Source organism: Nematolebias whitei, chromosome 13 (assembly GCF_014905685.2).
Source record: "Nematolebias whitei isolate Nwh7 chromosome 13, NemWhi1, whole genome shotgun sequence".
Taxonomy (NCBI): Eukaryota; Metazoa; Chordata; class Actinopteri; order Cyprinodontiformes; family Rivulidae; genus Nematolebias; species Nematolebias whitei.
Window position 1 is genome coordinate 43635236 of NC_056510.1, and position 23442 is coordinate 43658677.

The following is a 23442-nucleotide window of genomic DNA, read 5'->3' on the forward strand; positions in this document are numbered from 1 at the left end:
GATGGATGGATGGATGGATGGATGGATGGATGGATGGATGGATGGATATGTGTTTGTGTCTTTCTTCCAATGGGTGTAAACCTGCACCTACATCTGGACCTGCCGTTCTGTGTTCATTTGTCTCTCCTTCATGTCCACTCAAGCCCAGCCAGTCGAAGCAGATGGCCTCTCATCCCAAGTCTGGTTCGTTGGAGGTTTCTTCCTGTTTAAAGGGAGTTCTTCCACTCTCTCTGTGCTTGCTCAGGAGGGGAGACTGTGACAAAGTGAAGATTCAGTGAGTCTGATGCCTTCCTTCCTCAGAAAGATAACTTACTAATTGGCTTTTGTATGTATGTGAATGTTTATGTACAATGCCTTGAGACAATGTCTGTTGTGATTTGGCGCTATATAAATAAACTTAATTTAATTTAACTGAACCTAAAGTTGTATATGTTTTGTTTGGTATGTGCCTCAGTTTTTGCTCAATGTTCAGTACATGTTTGGTACAAAAAGAAAAGATATCAAATGCCAAATGTGAAACTTGATGTGCAGGACAAAGCTAACATATGCTAACATAGCATTACATATGCTTTTAGACCTGTACTGAAAACAAAATATTATAAAGACCTGCCATTATTGTACTGTCAGGAATAAAGTAAATTTATAAATGGTGTGTCAGGTGTCACACCCACCGTTTTCGGCTGGAGTAACTTGGGGACGCAGAAAGAAAAAGAAAAAACTATTGATAAAGGCACTGATGTGTTAAAGTTCCATGGACATAGATTTACACAGACCTGGGAAACATGAGTAAACCTACACAGTGATAGTGAATAGTAAATGGTAAATGAACTGTACTTCCATAGCACCTTTCTGTCTTATCAAGATGATCAAAGCACTCTACAACAATCTGTGCCTCATTTACCCAGTCATACAGCTCTATACTAGATCTGATGATCAGAGCTTTATCACATTCATACACCAATGGGACACACACTGCAGGCAATGAGGGGTTCAGTGTCTTGCCCAGGGACACTTCAGCATGTGACTGCTGGTGGAATTGAAACTCCAACTCTTGCACTGGAGGACGACTGCTCTAACCACAGCCGCCCCAAATACTCAGATCAAAGCAATTTCATAGCTTTTTACTACATTGTAGTTATTGAGTTTAGGATTAGTTTGATACTTTACAAAAGACTGAAAACAGAGAACAGGTAACCACACTGCCTTTTCACTACACAACACGTACGTTTCAAGGTAAGCTTAACTGCATTTAACTGTCATAAACACAGGTGAGTTCAGACATATCAGTGCAGCTTCAAAGCAATTCATGGTTTCAGTGTCATAACGCTTGTAAGTGCATATATCCCAGAGTTTTCTAATCACCCAAGTTAAGCAGAAATAATAAAATCACAATATGTGCTAGGAAGGTCTTGGATGTTTGGCAGAGATGAAGACGGTGGCATTAGAAAGAATGATCAAGTCCTCACAGGGTCTGATGCAGGTGTGGACCTGTAATGGCTGACCCCACCACTGTTCCTTCTGTCGACTGCAGAAAACACACAGTCAAAGAATGACAACTGTAAACATTAAAGCTTTTACAAAGTAAATAAAAACAATATTAACAAGAAAATGACATTTTTTATTCAAAGGGATATTTCTGCCTTTGTAAGTACGTTTCTTTGTAAAGTTAACAACTTGTGTCTTACCTGTTGTTGGAAGCTCCTTAAATGATGGCGGTTTAGATAAAGTTTAATTTTAAGCAGAGCAATGAGTCACAACTGAGGCTAAAGTGGATTGCTTTTTCATAATTGACTAATAGCAGATGGTCCTCTTGTCCTGATCCTGGTTCTGCTAAAGGTTTCTTCCTCATGAGGGAGTTTTTCTTTCCACTGTCGCCTTCATGTTTGCTCAAGATGAGAGTTAAACTCAAAGCTGCTCCTCAGGTAAATAATGTTAAATTATTATTTTTATTTATTAATGTTTCTGTTCAGTCCCTGATATGACATCTGTTGTGACTTGACACTATAGAAATAAACTGAATTTAATTTAATTTAATTATTAGCTGGCACTGGCATTAACTTTTATATGTGCACCATTGAGAGCCTGCTGACAGGCTGCATCACAGGGTGGTACATGAACTGCACCAGTCAGAAAGAACTACACAGGGTGGTGCAAATAGCAGAGGACATCACTGGTAGCAGTCTCCACACCATCCAGGACATCTACCACAGCCGATGTCTGCGTAAAGCACGCTGTATCATTGAGGACCACACCCACCCAGCACAAGGACTTTTCTGCCTACTACTCTCAGGCAGACAATAGGAGTCTGCTATGGTGCACAAAAAGACTCAAAGACCGTTACAGTATTACCCACAAGCTATAAATTACTAAACGCCTGATAATAACATTGCACTAAGCCGCATCTGTGACACCTAATATGTTTACTGCTGCACTATGTGGCTGTATCATGTATGTATGTACCTTACCATCATAATTCAGTTAATCTCAATGTCACTCACTACATGTGCAATAACCTGTCGCACAACCTGTGTAGTATATGTTATGTGCATTATATATCATGCGCATTTAAGCTAATATTACTACCTGTGAAATACTTATACTATTTCATCCTACTTGCATCACTATATTTTACCATGTTTTTGTTTACTATATTTCTTTTGGACCCTGTAAATATTGTTCATTTATTTTTTCGATTTTTGAAACTTTATTGTGTACTTTTATTGCTTTAGTATTTCTTTTTTGACTTGGTGAGTCAAATCGGTTCTTCTCATCCTGAACATTTCATTGCATTGTTGACCTTGTGTTAACCTGCATATGACAAATAAACTAAACTAGCTGACAATATTTGCGGTTGACTGTTAAAATCTGGTGCTAAACAACTGTTGTTGTTGTTTTTTACACATTTAACAAGTCTTTTCAGACCCAGCATGACTCAAAAGGTTGGATGCATGCTGTGATTGTCCCTGTCATAAACTGCCTCAAAACCATGAATGATTTAAACTCGTTGCACTGACCTCTAAAAATGTCGTCAGGTCCTCTGGACGTTCAGAAAACAAAAACAACCAAAAAAAGTGGAACCGTTTTGTCTTTCATCCAAAAGACTTCTTCAGTCTGTATTCAGCTCAGTCTTACAAATAGCACCTTGTCATAGTGGATCAACCAGTTTCCTGCTGACAACCAAAACCAGCTGCTCACATGATCAAGGATCATTCTGGACAGAGAGGAACGATGGTTTGAGAGAGGAGTAAAGGAGGCCATCTTTGTGAAAAGAAACCGTCCATCATTAAACAGGGGTGGAGGCCTACGAGTTCAACTGTCCCCCTCTTACAATGCTGTGATTGCTAGGCCCTATTTACACGGACACGATGGGGGGAAACATAGGTTTTTTCGTATGTTAATTAGAGGAAAAGATTTGCATTGACACGGTCGTATTTTGGGTTTACATGCATCCGCAAGATCCCCCCCCCCCCCGCCCTCCCAAATCCGCTGTAGTTACCATGCTGGGTCATTAGATGGCGCTGTGAATTTTGTACCTTCACCTAATGCGCATGCGTGCTGCCTCGGCACGCTGTGTCCTGTGAGCTAATCAGCTCTGCTAACAACATCTTAACAACAAGTTAAAGCTGGATTGTGGATAAGAGTCGACAGATTTGACAACAAGCGGGACCGCTTTGTCTAACAGCTCCACACCGGTCGCTGAGTGGGCCAGAACCGAGTCGACAATGTTGGAATTTACTGCATGATAATCTGTAGCTGGTTTACAGCAGGTAAATCAAATGTTCTTAATAATGTTAGCTTGTGTTTACTTCAGTTACAAAACAACCAACTGAGTTTTTATTTTTTCCTGAAAAAGAAGGAGCTGTCTCCCACCAGGCGGACCGGTTCTGAACGAGGCTCGGGAGCAGGACGTCGAAGAGAGAGATGATGGATGAACTATTCATTTATAATTCCCCTCAGTTCTTTTATTCAATCCATTCAATGTTCAGTTTAATTATCAGCTTGTGGGGTTGAATAAATAAATAAAATAAAAATTAAACCTGATGTCTTCGTTTTCAATGTTAATAGCATGCAATATGTTTAGCATCATTTTAATCACATAATTAGAATTACATAATGTCCAGATAGCTTCATTTAGCTCAGAGAGCTTCATTATATATCTCAAACTTAAGATAAAAACAGTTTATTATTATTAAACTTATTATTTAGCACATTTTTAATGTTATAGTGCAGCGCGACGTGTGCGCGTGCCTCGTTCTATAAACAGCGACATTAGACCTGGATCAGACTGTGTCTCTTCCAACACAGATGTCGGTCACAGAAACCTGGAATCTGACGTAGATTAACTACGAGATTAAAATATATTCCATCAGTCATAGTTCTGAAAGCACTGTGTCCACCGCCATGTTGATAGAAATATAGCGTCTGTCCGCGCGTGCGTGTGCGCATGTGGTTTAACACAAAGCCTCAGCAGGAGATGTTTAAATTATCAGCAGGGGGTCAGACAAAAACTTCCACTCTGGAAGGTGGGTTCAGAAACCTCCGGATTCAAAGAGGGGGGCCACTGGTGTCAAGTAAGTGATCAGCAGAACCTCAGAGAGAAAGCTGCGGATGCACTAAAATACACGCCGTGTAAACGGCCCCTACTAGTATCACTCAGCCCTCTGTGAATAGTAAACAGCCATCAGGTGCTAATGATCCATTGTTAGGCTGATGGTCCTTCTTGACCATGTGATCAGCTGGTTTTGGTTGTCAGCAGCAAACTGGTTGATCCACTCTGAGAAGGTGCTATTTATAAGGTTGGTGAAGATTCTCAGTCATCCAGGACATGATGAATTCAAAAAGCGTTCAATACAAAAACAACTGGACTTTATTTGTAACAGAAGACGTTTCGCTCCTCATCCGAGGAGCTTTCTCAATTCAAAGAGCAGAGAGTGAGAGATACAGGTTATAAGGCTGAGTGAGAAAAGACACACACACATAAGACACACACACACACACACATATGTAGATTGGCAGTTCACACCTAAAACCTAAAACAGTAGGTCTTTGTTCCTCTAATTCACAGACGAGGCCCCTCTGTTCCCATCAGGTGTGAAAACCGGCTGGGAATCTGTTTTAAAGTTGCATTATATGTTTTTGAAAGTGGGAATCTGAGGCCTCCTCCTCTGTTAAGAGACGGCTTTTCTCTTTTTACATAAATTGCTTCCTTCACCCCCCTCTCAAACCATCTGTGTTCTCGGTCCAAAATGTGCACATTTTGGTCCTCAAAAGAGTGTCCCTTATCTGTGAGATGGAGGTGAACAGCTGAGTCTTGTCCTGTGGAGCTGGCTCTCCTGTGTTGAACCATGCGTCTGTGAAGAGGCTGTTTAGTTTCTCCAATGTAGAGGTCTGGACAGTCCTCGCTGCACTGGGCCGCATACACTACACCACTCTGCTTGTGTATGGGTGTCTTGTCCTTAGGGTGGACCAGTCTCTGTCTGAGAGTCCTGCTGGGTTTGAAATGTACTGGGATGTTGTGTTTGTTGAAGATCCTTCTGAATTTCTCTGATACTCCAGCAACATAAGGGATGACAATGTTTTTACGTCTGTTGTTCTCCTTTTTCTGTTTATTGGTGTGTTTTGTAGATTTCCTCTAAACTCTCTGTCATCAGAACTTTACAACATCGGGCCGAATGCGTCCCCACAAGGACAGAAGGGAAGGAAAAGGAACTGAAACACGTTCAAGAAGCTCTTCTAACATGTGGATATCCTAACTGGGCTTTTGTCAAGTCAGCGAGCAAATCTACAAAACACTGAGCGCAGTAACAATATTATTATTGTACATTTTCTTGTGTTTTTTTTTTGTGACAGATATATAATTATAGGAATTAATAGTGTGACAATTAGCTCCCATAATCGAACCATGGTGAGAAAAGTTTATAAAGACATGATTACTCAGAACCCCAAAACATGGAAGTTTGCAGGGAGAGGCAGATCCAAATGCGCTAACAAGATTCAGTGACTCCAAATAGTCAGAGATCTGAAAATGATGGGAAAGGTACAGAAAAGTCTCAGACCAGACAGCATCATAGATCAAATGGACTGGTGGGCCTGGCATGGTGAACCAATTGCAGTTTGAATTGGACTGAGGGGAATTCAAGCTGCATCCTGGTGTAAATATTTCACTCCATCTGCTCTCATGTTGGACATATACTGGGTCCAGAACCAACAGGCAGAAACAAACAAATTCTGGAAAGCATGGTCCTGGCTCGGCTCGGATCAACAGAGATCTGATCCAGATTAGAATTTAAAAAATAAAACCTTCTGGTAAAACCCTTCAAGGATTTGGGGTATACAAACCAAATTCAAAGAGATAAGCAGACTGTACCAACAGCATGATTCGATCCTTCAGCTGACCAGCTCTGAAACCGGTGGTGACCAGCTCTGAAACCGGTGGTCCTGTACGAATCCAATTAATCCAGGTGAGTTCAAATGGAAGACCAGCAGAGCTCTGATACAGACATCGGCCTTCCTTCGAGCAACTCCTCCTCAACGCTTCCCAGCATGAGAGGCTTCCTCCAGGTGAGCAGTGGTCAGACAGACTGTAGCGGCTGGAGCTGTCCTTGGCTCATTTCTGTTCTGGTATGGTTCTGTCAGGCTCCACCGTGGCCAACAGCAAATCCCATGGAGGCGGTCAGTCCTTCGATGAAAAGTATCGGGCTGCCCGCTGAGGCTGAGATGGGCTCGGTTTGGGTCAAGTTCTCCCACAGCCTGTCTCGGTTCTGTTCTGATTCGGTTCCGTCAGGCTCATCTGCGGCCAACACCAGATCCACAAAGGTGGCCAGACCTTTGATGAAAAGTATCTGTCTGTCCGCTGAGGCTGAGACTGGCTCGGTTCTGGTCCTGCTTGGGTCAACTTTCCCCATGGCTGACAGCAAACATCCATGGGGAGTGGTGGCGCTGATGTTAGAGAAGGTGGGCCTGTGATCGGAAGATCGCCGGTTCAAGCCCCGGGACCGACAACATCAAAAATGTGGGTGGTATAGGTGAAGCACCCACACCTGCCCCCACCCTCATTCGCCCCACTCTAGGCCCTTGAGCAAGGCCCTTAACCCCCATCTGCTCCCTAAACAGATCTCTCTTGAAAATGAGTTCTCGTGGCTCAATGAGACTACCTGTATAAATAACGGATAAATAAAAAAAATAAAAAATCCACGAGGAGCTGGTCCAATAGAAAGTTGGCTCAATACTACACAGAGATCCCCATTGGAACCAAGCAGAACCACAGAGATCCAGATGAAAAGTCCAGTTAGAGTCCAGAGAAAAAAAATTTAGGCCCTTCGGACAATGACTCCACCGCTTGAGGGGCCACCTGGCAGGCAGGCTGCACTCGGAGTGACCAATGGGAAGGAAGTGGACAGTATTCGACCAAAAAAAACCTCCCAGATGGTCCCGTTTGGCTTTCTGAGTCCACTGAACACTGAGTTCGGTTGGAAGAAGGAACGCACTTTTAGACCAGTTCGAAAACGGGTCCAGTGGGTCTGAAGCCTCCAGTGGGTCCCAAGCCTCCAGTGGATTCCAAGCCTCCAGTGGGTCCCAAGCCTACATTGGGTCCCACATCTTGTGAGGGTCCCACGCTTCATGAGGGTCTCACACCTCATGAGGGTTCCACATTTCCCAAGGGTTCCATGCCTCTCGAGGCTTCCACACCGCTTCCTGTGGGTTCCATGCCACTTTCTGTGGGTTCCACAACCCTTCTTGTGGGCTCCATGCCACTTCTTATGGGCTCCACACTGCTTTTTGTGGGTTCCATGCCACTTCCTGCGGGTTCCACATCACTCCCTGTGGGTGCCAAGCCATTTACTGTGGTTTCCAAACCTCTTGAAGTGACTATAACCCCTGATGTGGCTACGACTCCTCCTACCCCTGAGGTCTCCTCATTGGCTGTGCTTCCCAGACTGTGCTTCTGATACCAGCCTCCCTGGTCTCAGTATCATCTGCAGCCTGCCTGATCTCAACACCAGCTGCAGTCTCCTTAGTCTCAATGCCAGCTGTGGAACTCATGGTTCCTCTGCTTCTCTTTCCCCATGCTTGGTCGTCAGTGTCTCTCAAGGTGTCCATCTCTATCGGCCGCCCACCTGAACTGCTTCCACATGCTGGAGAGCCTCCCAGCCACCGACCCTGGACTGCTTCCATGTGCTGGACGGTCTCGCAGCCGCCCACCTCTCCTGCTGACACGTGTTGAACTGACTCCCAACCGCCCATCTGAATTGCTGCTGCATGATGGACGGGCTCCTGGCCGTTCCTTGGAGATGTGGTCCCATGTTGGATGGTCCTCTGACCACCTAACTAACCCTTTTTGTGTTTGTCCTTGTGTTTAGTTCCCAGGTTCTACCCTGTCTGTTTTTGTTTTTTTCCCTTGTGTTCCCTTGTGCCCTCCATCCTTGCGGTTTCCCCCTCCTCCCACCCAAGTTTTGGGGTGGGGGTTGTGGGGATATCAGGGGACGTCTTTTGGGGGGCGGGGGTGCTATGAGGATGGTGTCCTCTTGTGGCTGGTTTCTGCTCCTACACTCCCTGGTGTCCTGTTCTAGTAATTAGACCATCCCTGTGTCACATGCGCATCCTATCCAGGAGTTTCTGGTTATGTCTTGTCAATCTCTGTATAAAAGTCTGCTTTTGTCTGTTATTTGTTGTCTGGGCATTGTCTGGTGAAGCCTCCTGAGTCTCTAGCATTTCTCATGATTTCTACAGGTTTCCTGGTTACGCGAGTTCAGCTGCCACATTAACTCTTTTTTGTTTTTGCATTTTTAAAAGTTTTTCTTATTTTACCTACTGGGTCTCCGAGTCCTGCTTTCAACTGGGTTCAACCACCACACCACATCACAACAGCAGAAGTGTTTAAAATAATGAATGAATGAAAATAACATGTAATATTCAGTTATGTTCTCAAAAAAATTATAGTCTATGCAGAATTTTTACATTTAGTCAAGTATTCATAAAATGAATGCAAATACTTTCTACTTCATTAAAAAAAAACTTTTGAGTAATAGAGACAAACAAATATTTAAATCTGTCTGACACATTGTTCATATATTTTTAACTCTAATATTTTCTGATAGTTGGGATTCATTGTCATATTAACATTTTTTTTTTTACTTTGAAAAACTGCAATTTGTACAGAAATGTTGAAATTTCTCTGTCTGGTGGCCTGTGAGACCAGCAGGCATCAGGATTGTGTGTGCGCGCGCGTGTGTGTGTGTGTGTGTGTGTGTGTGTGTGTGCATCTTTGTTGCTTTGTAAGGCCCATTTTGCTAACACATACTACATTATGAGGACCATCTGCTCTTTATAGGGCCCAGACTTATGGGGCCCAAAGTCTGGGCCCTATAAGAAGTGCCATTGGTGGGTTAGGGGTTAGGTTTAGGGTTAAGCCCCCAGTATACTCCCGCGTACGTCCATATGCAGAGGTACGCACGTACGTACGCGGAGGTACGAGCGTACCCCCCTCCCCCCAGGGCACGTCCGTGCAAAGCTCAATTTTTACAACCGCATACGCATACGCATACGCCGTGTCGCACAATAAACTGGCCAGTGACGGACTGTTTTGTATGTGACACCAATATATTAAATTCCTCTTCTTCATCCCTGACCTGGCCTTTTCTTTAGTTTTTTTTTTTGCCAAGAGGCAGTGATCTCTTCCTCCTCCGTTGATGCTATGACTGAAATGATGAGAAATTAAGGAATTTGTCACAAGCAAATTAAACTCAGGTCCAGCGTGGCTGTGGGAGGGTCTGGAGATTTCCTGGTGGGCTGGTCTGATGTGTGGGCTGTGGAGCCAGCGTTCCCTGTTTTTTTTTTTTTTTTTATCTTTTTATTACCAACATATAAACACAGAACACCACTGTGGCTGAGGCTGCCAGCGCTCGCTTTTTTCTTTTTTCCGACCTGTCAATCAGTCCAGTAGGCGTGTCAGCACATGACCAATCGGCGACCTCAATTTGTCCCGAAGGTAAACGCCCCTTGTCTGTGAAGCTGCTCTGCAGCTGCTCGGGGTGTACGCTGGAGTATGAAGTCTGAACCCTCTGCGTACGGTACACGCGTACGTACGTGTCAACGGACATACGCGGCAGTATACTGGGGGCCTTAGGTATATATTGGTAAAGTCAAAGTTTCTTTATTTGTCATTCGCACCACATGTGGTGCATGTGGTGGAACGAAATTGTGTACACAGTGTCCCAGTTTCATCCAATAAAAGTATAAATCATAAAAACAAAGCAGTAATAAGATCTAAGATAAGAACTAAGAAATATGCTAAACTTAGAATACAATAAGCACTAGTAGTACAATACACCGAACAACAGCAGCACGAACATGAGTCTGTGTGAGCAGATGAGTACGAATGAACACAGCAGCGTGAAATACATCAGCAGCATATGGTTAGGTTTAGGGCAAGGATCAGGGTTAGGCAATAGAAATGAATGAAAAATGAATGGATCTCAACGCAAAGTCCCTGTAAAGATAGAAAGACAAACTTGTGTGTGTGTGTGGGGGGGGCAGCGAGAAAGACCTCTTTAGCATGCTGGCAGAAGGAATCAAACCAGCGAAGGATGCTCCGCAGGGCAGTTTCCTGGCCTGCCACCACTGTCCGTCTGACTGGTCGACCACCTCCAGTAGGTCTCCTCTGTTGAAAGCCATCCCTGCATCGGGACAGGGGATGCAGGAGTCCTGCAGTGGGCAGTAATCCACCATCGCCCTCATGTACACCTGAAGAAAAATGTAAAGGAGGAAAACCTTGTTTCTTTTTAGACTGTAAAAAAAAAAAGAAGCTATCAGAGAAAAACTGATTTATGAGCGTCTGCATAAAGATAAAGATGTTGGTTCATATAAAAATATACTGGAGCTTGTAGAGAAAGGCTAAACATTTGGCATTGGAAGCTTTTGAAACAATCACACAACACACTTAAAAATAAAAGCATAGTGAAAAACATTAACAGCTATTTCTCAGTTTAAATATCAAACTGTAAAACTGACTCTGTCAAACGTGTCCATTTTAAAATGTGACATTTTTGTCATTGTCATACATACTTGTTTTTGCTAAATGAAGGTCAAAGGGATTTTGTTGAACATGTTACCGAATTATTTATCCGCTGTTCTCAAAAACTGGCACATTTGTGTGTAGAGTTAGGTGTTGAAACCAGCCATAAGATGTACAAGCCAGTGTATCTCTCATTCTGGTCCAGGCCAAGGAAAATGGAGAGGTTTGTATCAGGAAGGGAATCTGACGTAAAACACTTTTGCCAAAACTGTAATGCATGTTCATATAAGTGACATCATTCTAGATGGGTCGAGAACTGCGTTAACAACAACCACCACCGGTGCTGTTGACAAACAGGGTGCTGGCAGAAATTGTGCTACTGATAGTCGAAGACCACGAGGAGGGGAATGTGTCAGGAGATAAAGGGATAAAAGGAAAACCAAGTTCTATGTCATATAGGCTTCGCCCTTTAAGGCTGTCGCTGACGGGTTTATCCCGTTATGCAGAGCATAAGCACTGAAAAAAATTTAGTCCACGCCCACCTGCTGTGTGGGCCCCACCCGGTCCGTATAAATTACGTTAAGAGCGGGAAATCGGCTCCCATTTTTTCTTCAGCGAGCTAATATAGCACTATCAGAAGAACAAAGAGGATAAATTGTGTAAATGACCAACCTTTGTGAAGGATGCTTGGCCCGGCAGTCGACCTCCGGTCGTCCGGTGAGTTCTCCTCCCCGAGGAGAAGATGACGAGCAGTCTTATTCCAAGGTAAGCGTCGGGGAACATTTCCCAGTGACAGGTCACTACACGCTGGACAACGCCATCTTGTATTTTTTCCTCTTATCGCCGACCCTCGGGGCGAACCGGATGGTACCTCCGGGGCAAGGCGTGCTCAGCTGCAGCCCCCGCTGCTCATTCCCTCCTGGGGAGCGTAGTGTAGGTGGAGGGGGGCTGAGTGAATGCTCACCCCATCCCACCTCGTTTCGCATCGGCGATCACACCGCTCCCGGCCGACAGCGCCCTCACGGTTGCCCGGCGGAACCCAGGAGGAGGCTGACATGAAGGGACCCCTTTTTTTCTACATCCCACGCCTTTTCCCGCCAGTTCGGATGATCGGCGGGAAGGTTGTTTTTCACTGGGCTCCACTGTGGCTCACCGTCTTGATCCATACGGCCTCGCGTTCCAACAGGACGTTCGACGGGCGAGGCCACAGACGGTTCTTTCCTGGTAGATTGGAGGAGTCGGTCCCCAGTCCGCTCCCATCACCAGAGTTGAGGGATTCACCGAGCGGGGCTATTCCTCGGTAACCCCCCCTGGAGCCAAGCTTCGCGGAAGCTTTCGGAGCGAAGCTGCCCAGGTCGGAGCAGCGTCCCGTCCCTCCGGAGGAACACGAACCAGACGGTGACCACGCTCTCCAATCGAGCCCACCGATGTGTTTTTCAGGCAGCCGCAGTTAGCAACAACGTGCGCTGCTAGCATATAGCATGTCCAAGGGACTGAAGGCCGCAGACCTGCCTTAGAGACAAAGAACTCCCTCTGTAAGGCAGCTGACGCCAGCTCAACATATGTGCCTCTCCTACGGTTTGCCTGTCGAGGACTGTAGCGCGGATGACGATGATCCAACGATCCACCTGGCTTCGTTACTCCCCTCGCTGCCGGAGAAACTGCACAAGACCTGATGAAGCCCATCGCGGACGCGCTGTTCAGAGCAGCTTCAAACCATGCTGGCGAATTGAAACAGTCGGAGGAGGTGCCAGAGGCTGTGCGCCACCTCATCAAGCCGCGCGGCTCATCCCGGCCCGCTGGAGGGACCGTCGCGAGCAAGCTTCGACTTTTCCACGGCCGCGGCTCTCGCTGAGTTCCACCACCAGCCCCGCCCGTCAGAATCCAGCCCTCTTCATTCCGGCAACCTGCAGCTCAGCGTTTCCCCAGAGTTTGCCTGCAAGACAGCGCTCTGGGCAAACAATCGCAGAGCTCATGAGAGAGAAGTTTCTCAAAATGACAGTCTCCGGAGGGTGTGTGTAAAAGTGACACGAAAGTTTAAATAAATCATCATTAATGATCAAAGTGTCTGTTTTTTAGCCAGTCTGTAAGTTCGGATGAGCTTACAGCGGCCGCACACATTAAGAGCTGGTGTCCTTAATAAGGTTTTTTAAACTCACCGCCGCTCCAAGACATTACTAGTCGCTTACAGGGCACGATGGTAAGTGAAAATAACTCGTTATAATCCCGAGCTGCACGATTTTCACTCAAGCGATGTCAACTCGCACTCGTGGGATGAAACAGCCCCCACACACGAGCCGGTGTCCTTAAATAAGGTTTTTTAAACTCACCGCCGCTCTAGACATGACGAGTCGATCACAAGGATGAAACAGCCTCCATCCAACGGCGCTGCGTTGATGCTGGCGCACACACACAGCTGCCCGGCGCTAACCAGCTCACATCGGTATAAATGTGGTCCGCAGGCTGGTTCGGGTGGAGGTCCTTCTCTCTCACAAGAAGCGACACCCGTCTCAACGAATCAAACGCGGGCAGCCGTCACCCACCGCGTCTCAGTGTTCGGCAGCTCACGGCAGCATAAACGTGAAGCAGCTGAACGAACCCGGTAATGAGTCCCGCCTCCCTCCAGCGCGCGCCCCTCCAGCGAGAGCGGCGCGCGTCCCTCCGGAGAAAAACGTGTGCTCCCGCGGGGCTAGCAGCCTTCACTCCAACATCGCGGCGTAAATGAAGTCACGCCCTCCGCCTCTCAACGTTCGCACAGCGACGTCAAACGCGCAGCCCCACCGCGTCATCAGCTGTCACACGCTTCGCCTCAGCACAAGCCTCGCCCTGGATCACACAGAAAACATTCCCGCGACGCATGACGGCGGTTGAGGGGCGGACTGCTGACAGCCGTACAAAACGTGACACATCACTTAACGCACGTTCACCCTACGAACGTTACGTAGAGTGGCTAAAACATGCTCGCCATTTTTCAGATGGATGGACAAGGTTTTATGCAAATGGTACAAGTTACAGTTTGCAACCCGAACCCCTCCATTCAGAGGAGTTATTAAAACGGTCCCGTCATCATCAGACTAAATCTCATCCCTAAATGCAGAAGTCCAAGTGTTTCTGATAAAAGTAATCTACAGAGTCCCCCAACGGAGAGAAAACACAGGGTTTTTACTCACGGATCGGAGGGGTGAGACCGTTTTTTGGATCTGTTGTATAACATCCAGAGAACGCATACCGATCATCCTAACACAGAGACGAGAGTTTTTGTTTTACCTGGATGATCTGATGCTCCTGTCACTCTAGACAGGAGGCGCTGATGCAGGATCAGGTGTTGACATCACACCTGTTAAATCTGGGCTTCGCCATAAATTGGAAGGAAGCTCGATTTTCCCGGCCCAGACATTTGTTTTTCCGGGAGTGGAATTAAATTCAACCACCATGAAAGCTCGTTTATCACAAACTAGATTCAACACTTTTTTAAAGTCAACTCAGCCACGTAAGACCTGGCAAGTGATAACAGCTGTCTCCGTCATGAAGCTGTTGGGAATGATGTCATCAACTCACACAGTGGTTCCGCTGGTTTGTTACACATGAGACGCCTCCAGAGGTGGTTTTGCACGTCTGCATGTGGATCCAGTAAAACAAAACGACGGATGATCATTGTCCCTTCCTCTGTGAGAGCAGACCTCCGACTCTGGGGAAACACCTTGTTTCTGTCAGAGGGAGTCCCCCTCAGCAGACCCACGTCACACGGGTCAGTCTTCACGGACGCGTCGCTGTCAGGCTGGGGGGGGGGGGACATGCCTATCTCAAGCAGTAGGGGCGCTGTGGCCCCACTACACATCAGCCCACATCAATGTTTTGGAGTGTCGCACAGTACTGAATATGATTCAACACTTTGCTCCCGTGCTACAGAATCAACACGTGTTGATTCACACAGACAACATGATGACTGCTGCGTACATAACCATCAAAGGGTGTGCGTTCAGCCCAGATGTTACACATTGCGCGAAAGCTACCGTGTTGGGCTCATCAAAACCTGCTCTTCATTAGAGCGGTTTACATATCCGGTGTTCTGAACAGAGGAGCAGATGTGATGTCCAGGGGCGGCCCACGTCACGTGGACCAGACCCTCCATCCAGATCTGATGTTTTCAGACGTGGCAGAAGTTGGCAAAGCAGCTGTGGACCTGTTTGCGACGCGAGAGAACGCTCAGTGTCAACTATGGTTTTCCCTGAGCCCGCGAGACGATCCATCGCTGGGGGGGGACGCATTTGCTCACAGCCCGTGGCCCAAAACGCTTTTGTACGCGTTTTTTCCCCCACCTCCTCTGTTTTTACGGTTCCTGAACCGAGTTCAGGAGGAGGGATTGACAGCTCTCCTGGTGGCTCCCGAGCGTGTGAATGCACCATGGTTCCCAGGCCTGCAACGTCTGTTGTCGGGTCGCCGTGGAACTGCCGTGGAGGGAGGATGCTCTCCTTCAGGCAGGAGGAGCGATCAAGAGTTACCCAGAAATAGGTCAGCACCTGTGGGTCTGACCGCTGAGCGGTCCCACTTAGAGAGGATGGGTCTCCCTCAGGAGATAGTGTGCACAATTCAAGATTCACGTGCTGCATCTACCACAGTTCTGTACACATCAAAGGGGACGGCTTTTCAGCGCTGGTGTACAGAGAAAGGTTTAGAGGCCACCTCATGCCTTTTAGGCGGCGTGTTGTTTTTCTACAACAGCTGATGGATAGGAAGTTGGCATTCAGTACGCTTTAACGTACGTTGCAGTCATCTCTTCCTGCCACGAAGGTTTCGGAGACAGAACAGCTTTTTATCACCCGCTGATGAAGCGTTTTTTCTAAAAGGTGTTCAGAGACGCAGGCCTGCTTCACGTCCACTTGCTCCACAGTGGGATTTAACGCTGGTCCTGCGAGTCCTGATCAAAGCTTCAATTGAGCCTCTGGATCAGGTTTTCACTTAAAATTCTTGTCTCTTTAAACAGCCCTGCTGCTGGCTTTAACACCCGCTAAGAGGGTAAGTAATTATCTGCCCTCTCTGTTGCTTCGTCATGCCTTAGAATTTAGGCTGACGGGCAGCTCAGCTGATTTACGACCAAACCCAGCTTTTATGCCTAAAACATCACGAGCTCTTTTAAATCAAGAGTGATATCGTTGGAGGGGTTTCTTTCCCCCCCACAGATCAGAAGAGGAAGCATCTTTTCATCTTCTCTGCCCGGTGCGGGCGTTGACGTGTTACATAGCGCGCACAGTTGCAATGCGTTTTCAAACTCAACAATTGTTTGTGCATTATAGAGATGCTTCTGCAGGTCGCCCGTTATCCATCCAGCGCTTGTCACACTGGCTGTGTGAGGTTTTTTCTGAAGCCTACAGAGCATCAGATTTAGAGCCTCCTGTCAACCTCAAAGCACACTCGACCAGGGGTATCGCATCTTGGACTGCTCTGCATAATGGTATGTCAATGTAGGACATTTGCACTGCGGCTGCATGGTCAACACCCTGCTCATTTATTCGCTTTTACCTACGTGATGTAACGGTTCGTTCCATGACACATTCTGTCCTTAGTGCTCTAACAGAATGAATATTATTGTTCTCATGGAACTCTGTTTAAGCTCACTTCTGTCTGCATGCATTACAGTGTGAGATGTTATCAGTCACAAGTCGTGTCTGTGTTTTTGGTTCTATTGTCACTAATCAGTTCATGATTATTGTTACCAATCAGTTCATTTGATCAATAATCAATTCATGGACATTAATCTGTTTATACTGTTCAGCCATGAACCAGTTGGTTCATGCCCCCCCCCCCCCTCTTTTCAACTTCTTCTTCCCGTTGAAAGTTTTCCGGGGCATTCATGCTTTGTCAGAACGCATAGCTACACAACATGCGTCTGTGCATGGCACATAATTACGCGATGCGTAGTTATGCACACGGGGAGCTGAGTGACAAGACGTTTTTTGGGCAAGCTTCCGCTTCTTACTGTGTTTGAATGGACCCAGTGAGGCGAGGACCACATCCGCTTTGCCCTTAACCCATCAGCGACAGCCTTAAAGGGCGAAGCCTATATGACATAGAACGTTGGCTACGTACTGTAACCCCAGATTCTATGAATATAGGCGTAGCCCTTTAAGCGTCGGGCCTCACTGGCTCCTAAATGGCTGAAGAAAAAAGTTATTTTGGGAGCCGATTTCCCACTCTTAACGTAATTTATACGGACCGGGTGGGGCCCACACAGCAGGTGGGCATGGACTAAATTTTTTTCAGTGCTTATGCTCTGCATAACGGGATAAACCCATCAGCGACAGCCTTAAAGGGCTACGCCTATATTCATAGAATCTGGGGTTACAGTACGTAACCAACGAATGTAAGACTGAGGGTTGCAACTCTAAATGTGGGGATAATGATATGGGCTCAAATTCCAGCCATAAATATTTTACACATGTAAAAAAGATTTGTAACCTTGTAAAAAAAATCTGTATGTGTAAAAAAGATTTGTAACCTTGTAAAAAAAGATTTGGTATGTGTAAAAAAAGGAATTGTAACCTTGTAAAAAACATTTGTATGTGTAAAGAATATTTGTAACTTTGTAAAAAAGATTTGTATGTGTAAAAAGATTTTTAACCTTGTAAAAAACAGATTTGTATGTGTAAAAAAGATTTGTAACCTTGTAAAAAATCTATATGTGTAAAAAAGCTTTGTAACCTTGTAAAAAAAAGATTTGTAACCTTGTAAAAAAAGATTTGGTATGTGTAAAATAAAGAATTGTAACCTTGTAAAAAAAACATTTGTATGTGTAAAGAATATTTGTAACTTTGTAAAAATGACTTGGTATGTGTAAAAAATATTTGTATGTATAAAAAATATTTGTAACCTTGTAAAAAAGATTTTGTATGTGTAAAAAATATTTGTATGTGTAAAAAAGATATGTATGTGTAAAAAAGATTTGTAACCTTGTAAAAAAATATTTGTATGAGTAAAAAAGATTTTTAACCTTGTAAAAAAAATATTTGTATGTGTAAAAAAGATATGTATGTGTAAACAATATTTGTAACCTTGTAAAAAAGATTTATATGTGTAAAAAAGATTTGTAACCTTGTAAATAAGATTTGTATGTGTAAAAAAGATTTTTAACCTTGTAAAAAGGATTAGTAAAAAAAATCACAAGTTACAAAACTTTTTTTTACTATGTTCTGTTTACAGATATGAATACAAAATATATGTGTGAAAATTTTGACCTGAATTTTACTCCTCTCAGCTGATTGGTCAATGTCATGTCAATCATAAATTTAACGATCCAGTCAGAGAACAGATGGGTTTGGCTTCGGGGTCATGCTGTACAGAGCTGCAGGTCCTGGAAGTTTTGGATTCTTGTTGCCTTGTGTTGGAAGTATTATACTGAAGTTATTGGTCTTGTATTTTTACAAGATGGAGCAGAACACCAACGTTTCTGCAGCTCAGGTAGGCATTACTTTATGGTTTAGAACTCCATTTTTAAATGTCAGAACTTCACAACTAGAGATGCTTTTAGCTTTCACTATCATGAGATGAGGTGATGAGGTGGATGTTTCTTACCGGCTTCTGATTGATGCTGACTTGTGCAGAATTTGGAATGACTTTAAACAGAATGGTGCCTTTGGAACTAGTCTGACCAGGAGAAAAACAAGTAAATATGTACTTTAAGTAGGTCAATTTCACAACAGTCATAATTCTTAACTATTTATAAACAATGTAACTTGTACACATTTTTTCATTCACAGTTTTACGTTTATACAGCAAAGCACAATCTAGAATAGAGCAACTAAACTATAGAACAACACAGGGGCAATGTGATATGTGTTATTTAGAGATGTGTTATTTAGAGATGTGTTATTTAGAGATGTGTTTTTGACTGCCAACAGATTTTTTTTTCTCTCATTCTAAATCATCATTGAACGTCAGGAACAAACATGCTACTTATTCTGACACCAAAGAGAAAAACACAAATGAGTTTTACTAAGGTTTACGAACTTTACAAAACTATAGAACAAACTGAAAATTCTATACATCCATCCATTCATCCATCATCTTTTACCCGCTTCTTCCATTTTGGGTCACGGGGGTCGCTGGTGCCCATGTCCAGCAATCACTGTGCGAGGGGCGGGGTACACCCTGGACGGGTTGCAAGTCCATCACAGGGACACATAGAGACAAACGAGACAAACAACCATTCACTCTCTCACTCACACCTAGGGACAATTTAGAGTTACCAATCAGCCTAACATGCATGTTTTTGGTCTGTGGGAGGAAACCGGAGTACCCGGAGAAAACCCACGCATGCACAGAGAGAACATGCAAACTCCACCCAGAAGGCCCCCGGACCGGGATTTGAACCAGGGACCTGCTCGCTGAGAGGCAGCAGCTCTACCAGTTGCGCCACTGTGCTGTCACTCTATATATTATTTCTCAAATTTTGACCCCATTCTATTAATAAACCATTAAAACAACCGCAAGAGTAATTCAGAAAACACAGCCTTCTTCAGATGAGCATGTGCTCTCGTCAATGTAGTCAAATTTAGTTCTTTCAAAGAGCCAAGACAAGATCTTGGATCACTGGACAAGAAGTCAAGAAGTCCAGTCTTACTTTTCCTGGAAAAAATCATGACAAAAGAACTGAACATCCATCCATCCATTATCTTTACCCACATCTTACTTTTCGGGTTGTGGGGGTCACCGGTGCCCATGTCCAGCAATCACTGTATGAGAGGTGGGGGACACCCTGGACAGGTCTCCAGTCCATCCCAGAGACAAACGAGACAAATTACCATTCACTCTCTCACCTAGGGACAATTGAGAGTTACCAATCAGACTAACATGCATGTTTTTGGTCTGTGGGAGGAAACTGGAGCACCTGGAGAAAACCCACACATGCACGAAGAGCACATGCAAATTCCACCTAGAAAAGCCACCAGGGACCTGCTCGCTGAGAGGCAGCAGCTCTTCCAACTGTGCCACCGTGCTAAGAACTGAACAATCACTTTAAAATTTCACTCAATATTTTGATGGCTACTCAAGTACCAATAATCGTCAGAGTAACAATAATGCAATATAGTTTTGTGAAAGTTTCAAGTTCCAAGACTTGCTAGATATTAGTTGGTTAAGAAATTAAAAAAAAAATTCTAATCACCTACCAGTATCTGGATGACCTTTTCTGGCTCCATGCCCACCACTGAGTTACCATTCACCTCCACCAACAGATCACCAGGGTGAAGGAGTCCTGACAACAACAAAAAAAAAATTTATGTGTGTGTGTGTGTTGAGCTATAATATTATTTTTCTTTTTCTTCCAGCTTTTCCCTCTTCAGGATCTCCACAGCGAGTCATCCTCCTCCATCTCACTCTGTCCTCTGTGTCCTCTGTCCTCACTCCAACTACCTCCATGTCCTCTCTAACTGCATCCATATATCTCCTCTTTGTCTTTTTCCAGGCAGTTGCATTTCTAACATCCTTCTACTAATATACCCACTGTCCCTCCTCTGGACATGTCCAAACCATCTCAGTCATACTTTATCTCCCAGTTGTTCAACCTCTGCTGTACATCTGATTATCAAGACAAGTCAAATTTATTTATAGAGCACATTTACTGTAAAACAGAAACTGTTACCAAAGTGCTTAACAATACAATCACAACATCAAGGAAACAATAACAAGATATAATTAAAAGCATATAGAAATAAAAAAACGTAAAAAGAAACACAAAAACAGTGCGAAACAATGGGATAATAAATCAAATGATACAGTATTAAATGTCAGTGAATACAGGTGTGTTCCAGGAGAGATTTAAAAGCAGGGACTGAAGTAGCCTGTCTAATTCTGCCCTTTTCTACTCTGTGTTCTGACTGATGGTACAGCTCATGGCAAGCCATCACTTCACACATCATCAGACTTCATCTTTTCCTGATATCACATATACATAATTCAATTCAAAAATACTTTATTAATCCCAAAGGGAAATTAAATGTGTAACTCATTATCATCATTTCATTAAGTGATGTTATAGATACTGATGGCTGTATGCAGGAAGGATCTCTAGTAAAGGTCTGTCCCACAGTGGATCAGAAGAAAATGGCCACAGATGCCCTCCGATCCATCCATCCAGACTTGGCTGGCCTCTCGGTTCCCCCGAGCTGCAGGATCACCCGAATCCCGGGAAGAACTCCTCCCTGACCAATGGCCACTCCTCCCAGCAGCCTGCCTAGCTCTTTGTCACTGCGGACAGCCAGTTGCAGGTGTCAGGACATGATCCCGGTCCTTGATGTCATGAGCAATGTTTCCTGCCAGTTCCAGGATCTCAATGGTCAGGCACTCAAGCACAGCCGGCCAATAGACAGGAATGCATCTATGGTGCCTCCTTTTTCAACTCATTTGACATTTGGGGCTGTAGTTGAGGTATTATTTGAGCTTTAGAGATGTTGATCAGCAGCTCCCGGTTGTAAAAAAACACCTTGTTGTTATGGTTATGCATCATAACAAATGTCCAAAAGTAAAAAAGTTCAGTAAAAATCCTTCCAGCTGCACAGCATCCGATACCAGAGGAAACAATCATCCAAAAAAGGTGATTTACTTTGTACGTCCAGAAAAAGAGGAATCAAAGTTTCCAAAAGCAATATCTCAGAATGAATGTAACAGAGCTGCTCCAACATGCAGCCACACCGAGCAGCACAATTCTAGAATCTAGACTATAAAGTTGACAACCTAGTAATTTTAACAATACTGTAGTCCCTTGCTACTTCGCAGTTCGTTTTTTTGTGGACTCGCTCTATCGTGGTTTTTCAGAATAAGATTGGACATGACACACACATACACACATATACTAAAATAAACTACTACTGTACTTACTACTTGTACTACTATTCCTACTTTGTGGTTTTTCACTTATCGTGGGACTTCAGGGTATGGATCCCGCACGATAAATGAGGGACTACTGTATATTTAATATTTAGACCCTTCTAGCAACTCTTTAAAAAGCTGTTAATGTAAAACTTTGTCTAGAATAAAATACTGCATCTAAATAGGCCCAAGTATCTCTTTTTGGTGGTATTTACTGGTTATGTTGCCAAATAAAAGAGGATGGTGTCATAACCTGTTTCTTTTTGGTTGTGGTGGACACAATGTATATATTTCACGTCAGAATGTGCTCTTATTGTGAAAGGGACAGAATATAAACGGAGCGGATCAACGGTTGTAATTCATTCGTTTTTTTTCTGAGCTTGATGTTGGAAGACGTAGAGAATAAATCGAGACTCAAAATATTTTTCATCTCTTTCTGCCAACTTCCACATTGGTGACCCCAAACATCTGAACGTTTTCGAATGAGAACTCACCAGATGCCAAAGCTGCTTCTCCATCAGCCGTGTTTTCAGACCAAGCTTTTTGCCGGGCAGACACTGCTCCAACCGCCGTGGTCTCGTCTCCTGCCACCGCTTCAGCTGCTGTGTTTGCGGCCGTTGTTAAGCTTCCAGAGTTCTGACAATACGATCCGGAACCATGGTTCCAGCATGTGGAAGCCCAGTTTCATCTCTGTGGGATAACCACAGACGAGACCAAGTACTTTCACGTCGTTACTGCTTTGGATTCTGGTTCCACCCGCCATCTGATGGGTCTGCTGCGGGACCCACCAAGCACTAAGTACAGTGCACTCAAGGAGAACCTGCTGCGGTTTTACCAACTGTCAGACACGGAGCGGGCTGACAGTTTGTTGTCCCTGAGTGGCTTGGGGGATCGCAAGCCCTCCGAGCTGATGTAGAACATGCTGGCGTTACTTGGCTCAGGGGATGTTTCCTTCCTTTTTACACGATTCTTTGCCAGCTTCCTCTGCCTGTTCGCACTGTGCTGGCTAGCTTCTCACTGATCCAGACAAAGGATTATCTCTCCCTGGCTGAAGAAGCGGACTGACTTTTGTTAGCTTCCAGGCACTACGGTGTACAGGCACTTTTACCAGGTGTGACTCAAAGGGGGGGAGGCTGTTGGTGCCGTGGCTGCGGTGACGAAGCGGCGGAAGGACGACGTGCTTTGCTTCCAGTGTTGCCAGGTGTACGATAATTATTGTATTTGTATGACAATTTTGCCCTCTGTACGATGTACGATCAGTAATCCCAAAAAAGGCCAAATATACGATAATTTGACCATTTTGTGAATGTGTGGTTGTAATCAGTTGTCATCAGCCTCTCGCAACTGTCTGTCGGAGTTTTTTTGTGAACCCTGAAGGCATCTATGTGTAGGGATGGCACCATCTAGTGGGCCTTCCCCCTGTCTGTTCTCCCTTGTGTCTGTATTGATTGTCTGATTATCGTCACCTGTGTCATGTCCTGGTTGTGTGTATTTAAAGTCTGTCTGTCAGTTCTGTCATTGTCGGTTCGTCGTTGGGTATTGCCTGTCTTGTCCTGCCTGTGTGA

General features: G+C 44.7%; 1 protein-coding gene across 1 annotated transcript in view; it reads right to left on the reverse strand.

Annotated features, from left to right (window-relative positions):
* Positions 1 to 23442, reverse strand: part of LOC119419352 (MAGUK p55 subfamily member 4-like) — a 110552-nt gene that overhangs the window by 37377 nt on the left and 49733 nt on the right. Inside the window, exons 7-11 of the mRNA XM_037686660.1 lie at positions 20179 to 20264; positions 18584 to 18655; positions 10547 to 10743; positions 1467 to 1525; positions 672 to 689 (exon numbers count right to left, since the gene is read on the reverse strand). Coding sequence (XP_037542588.1) covers positions 672 to 689; positions 1467 to 1525; positions 10547 to 10743; positions 18584 to 18655; positions 20179 to 20264 — 432 coding nt within the window. The remainder of the gene's footprint in view (positions 1 to 671; positions 690 to 1466; positions 1526 to 10546; positions 10744 to 18583; positions 18656 to 20178; positions 20265 to 23442) is intronic.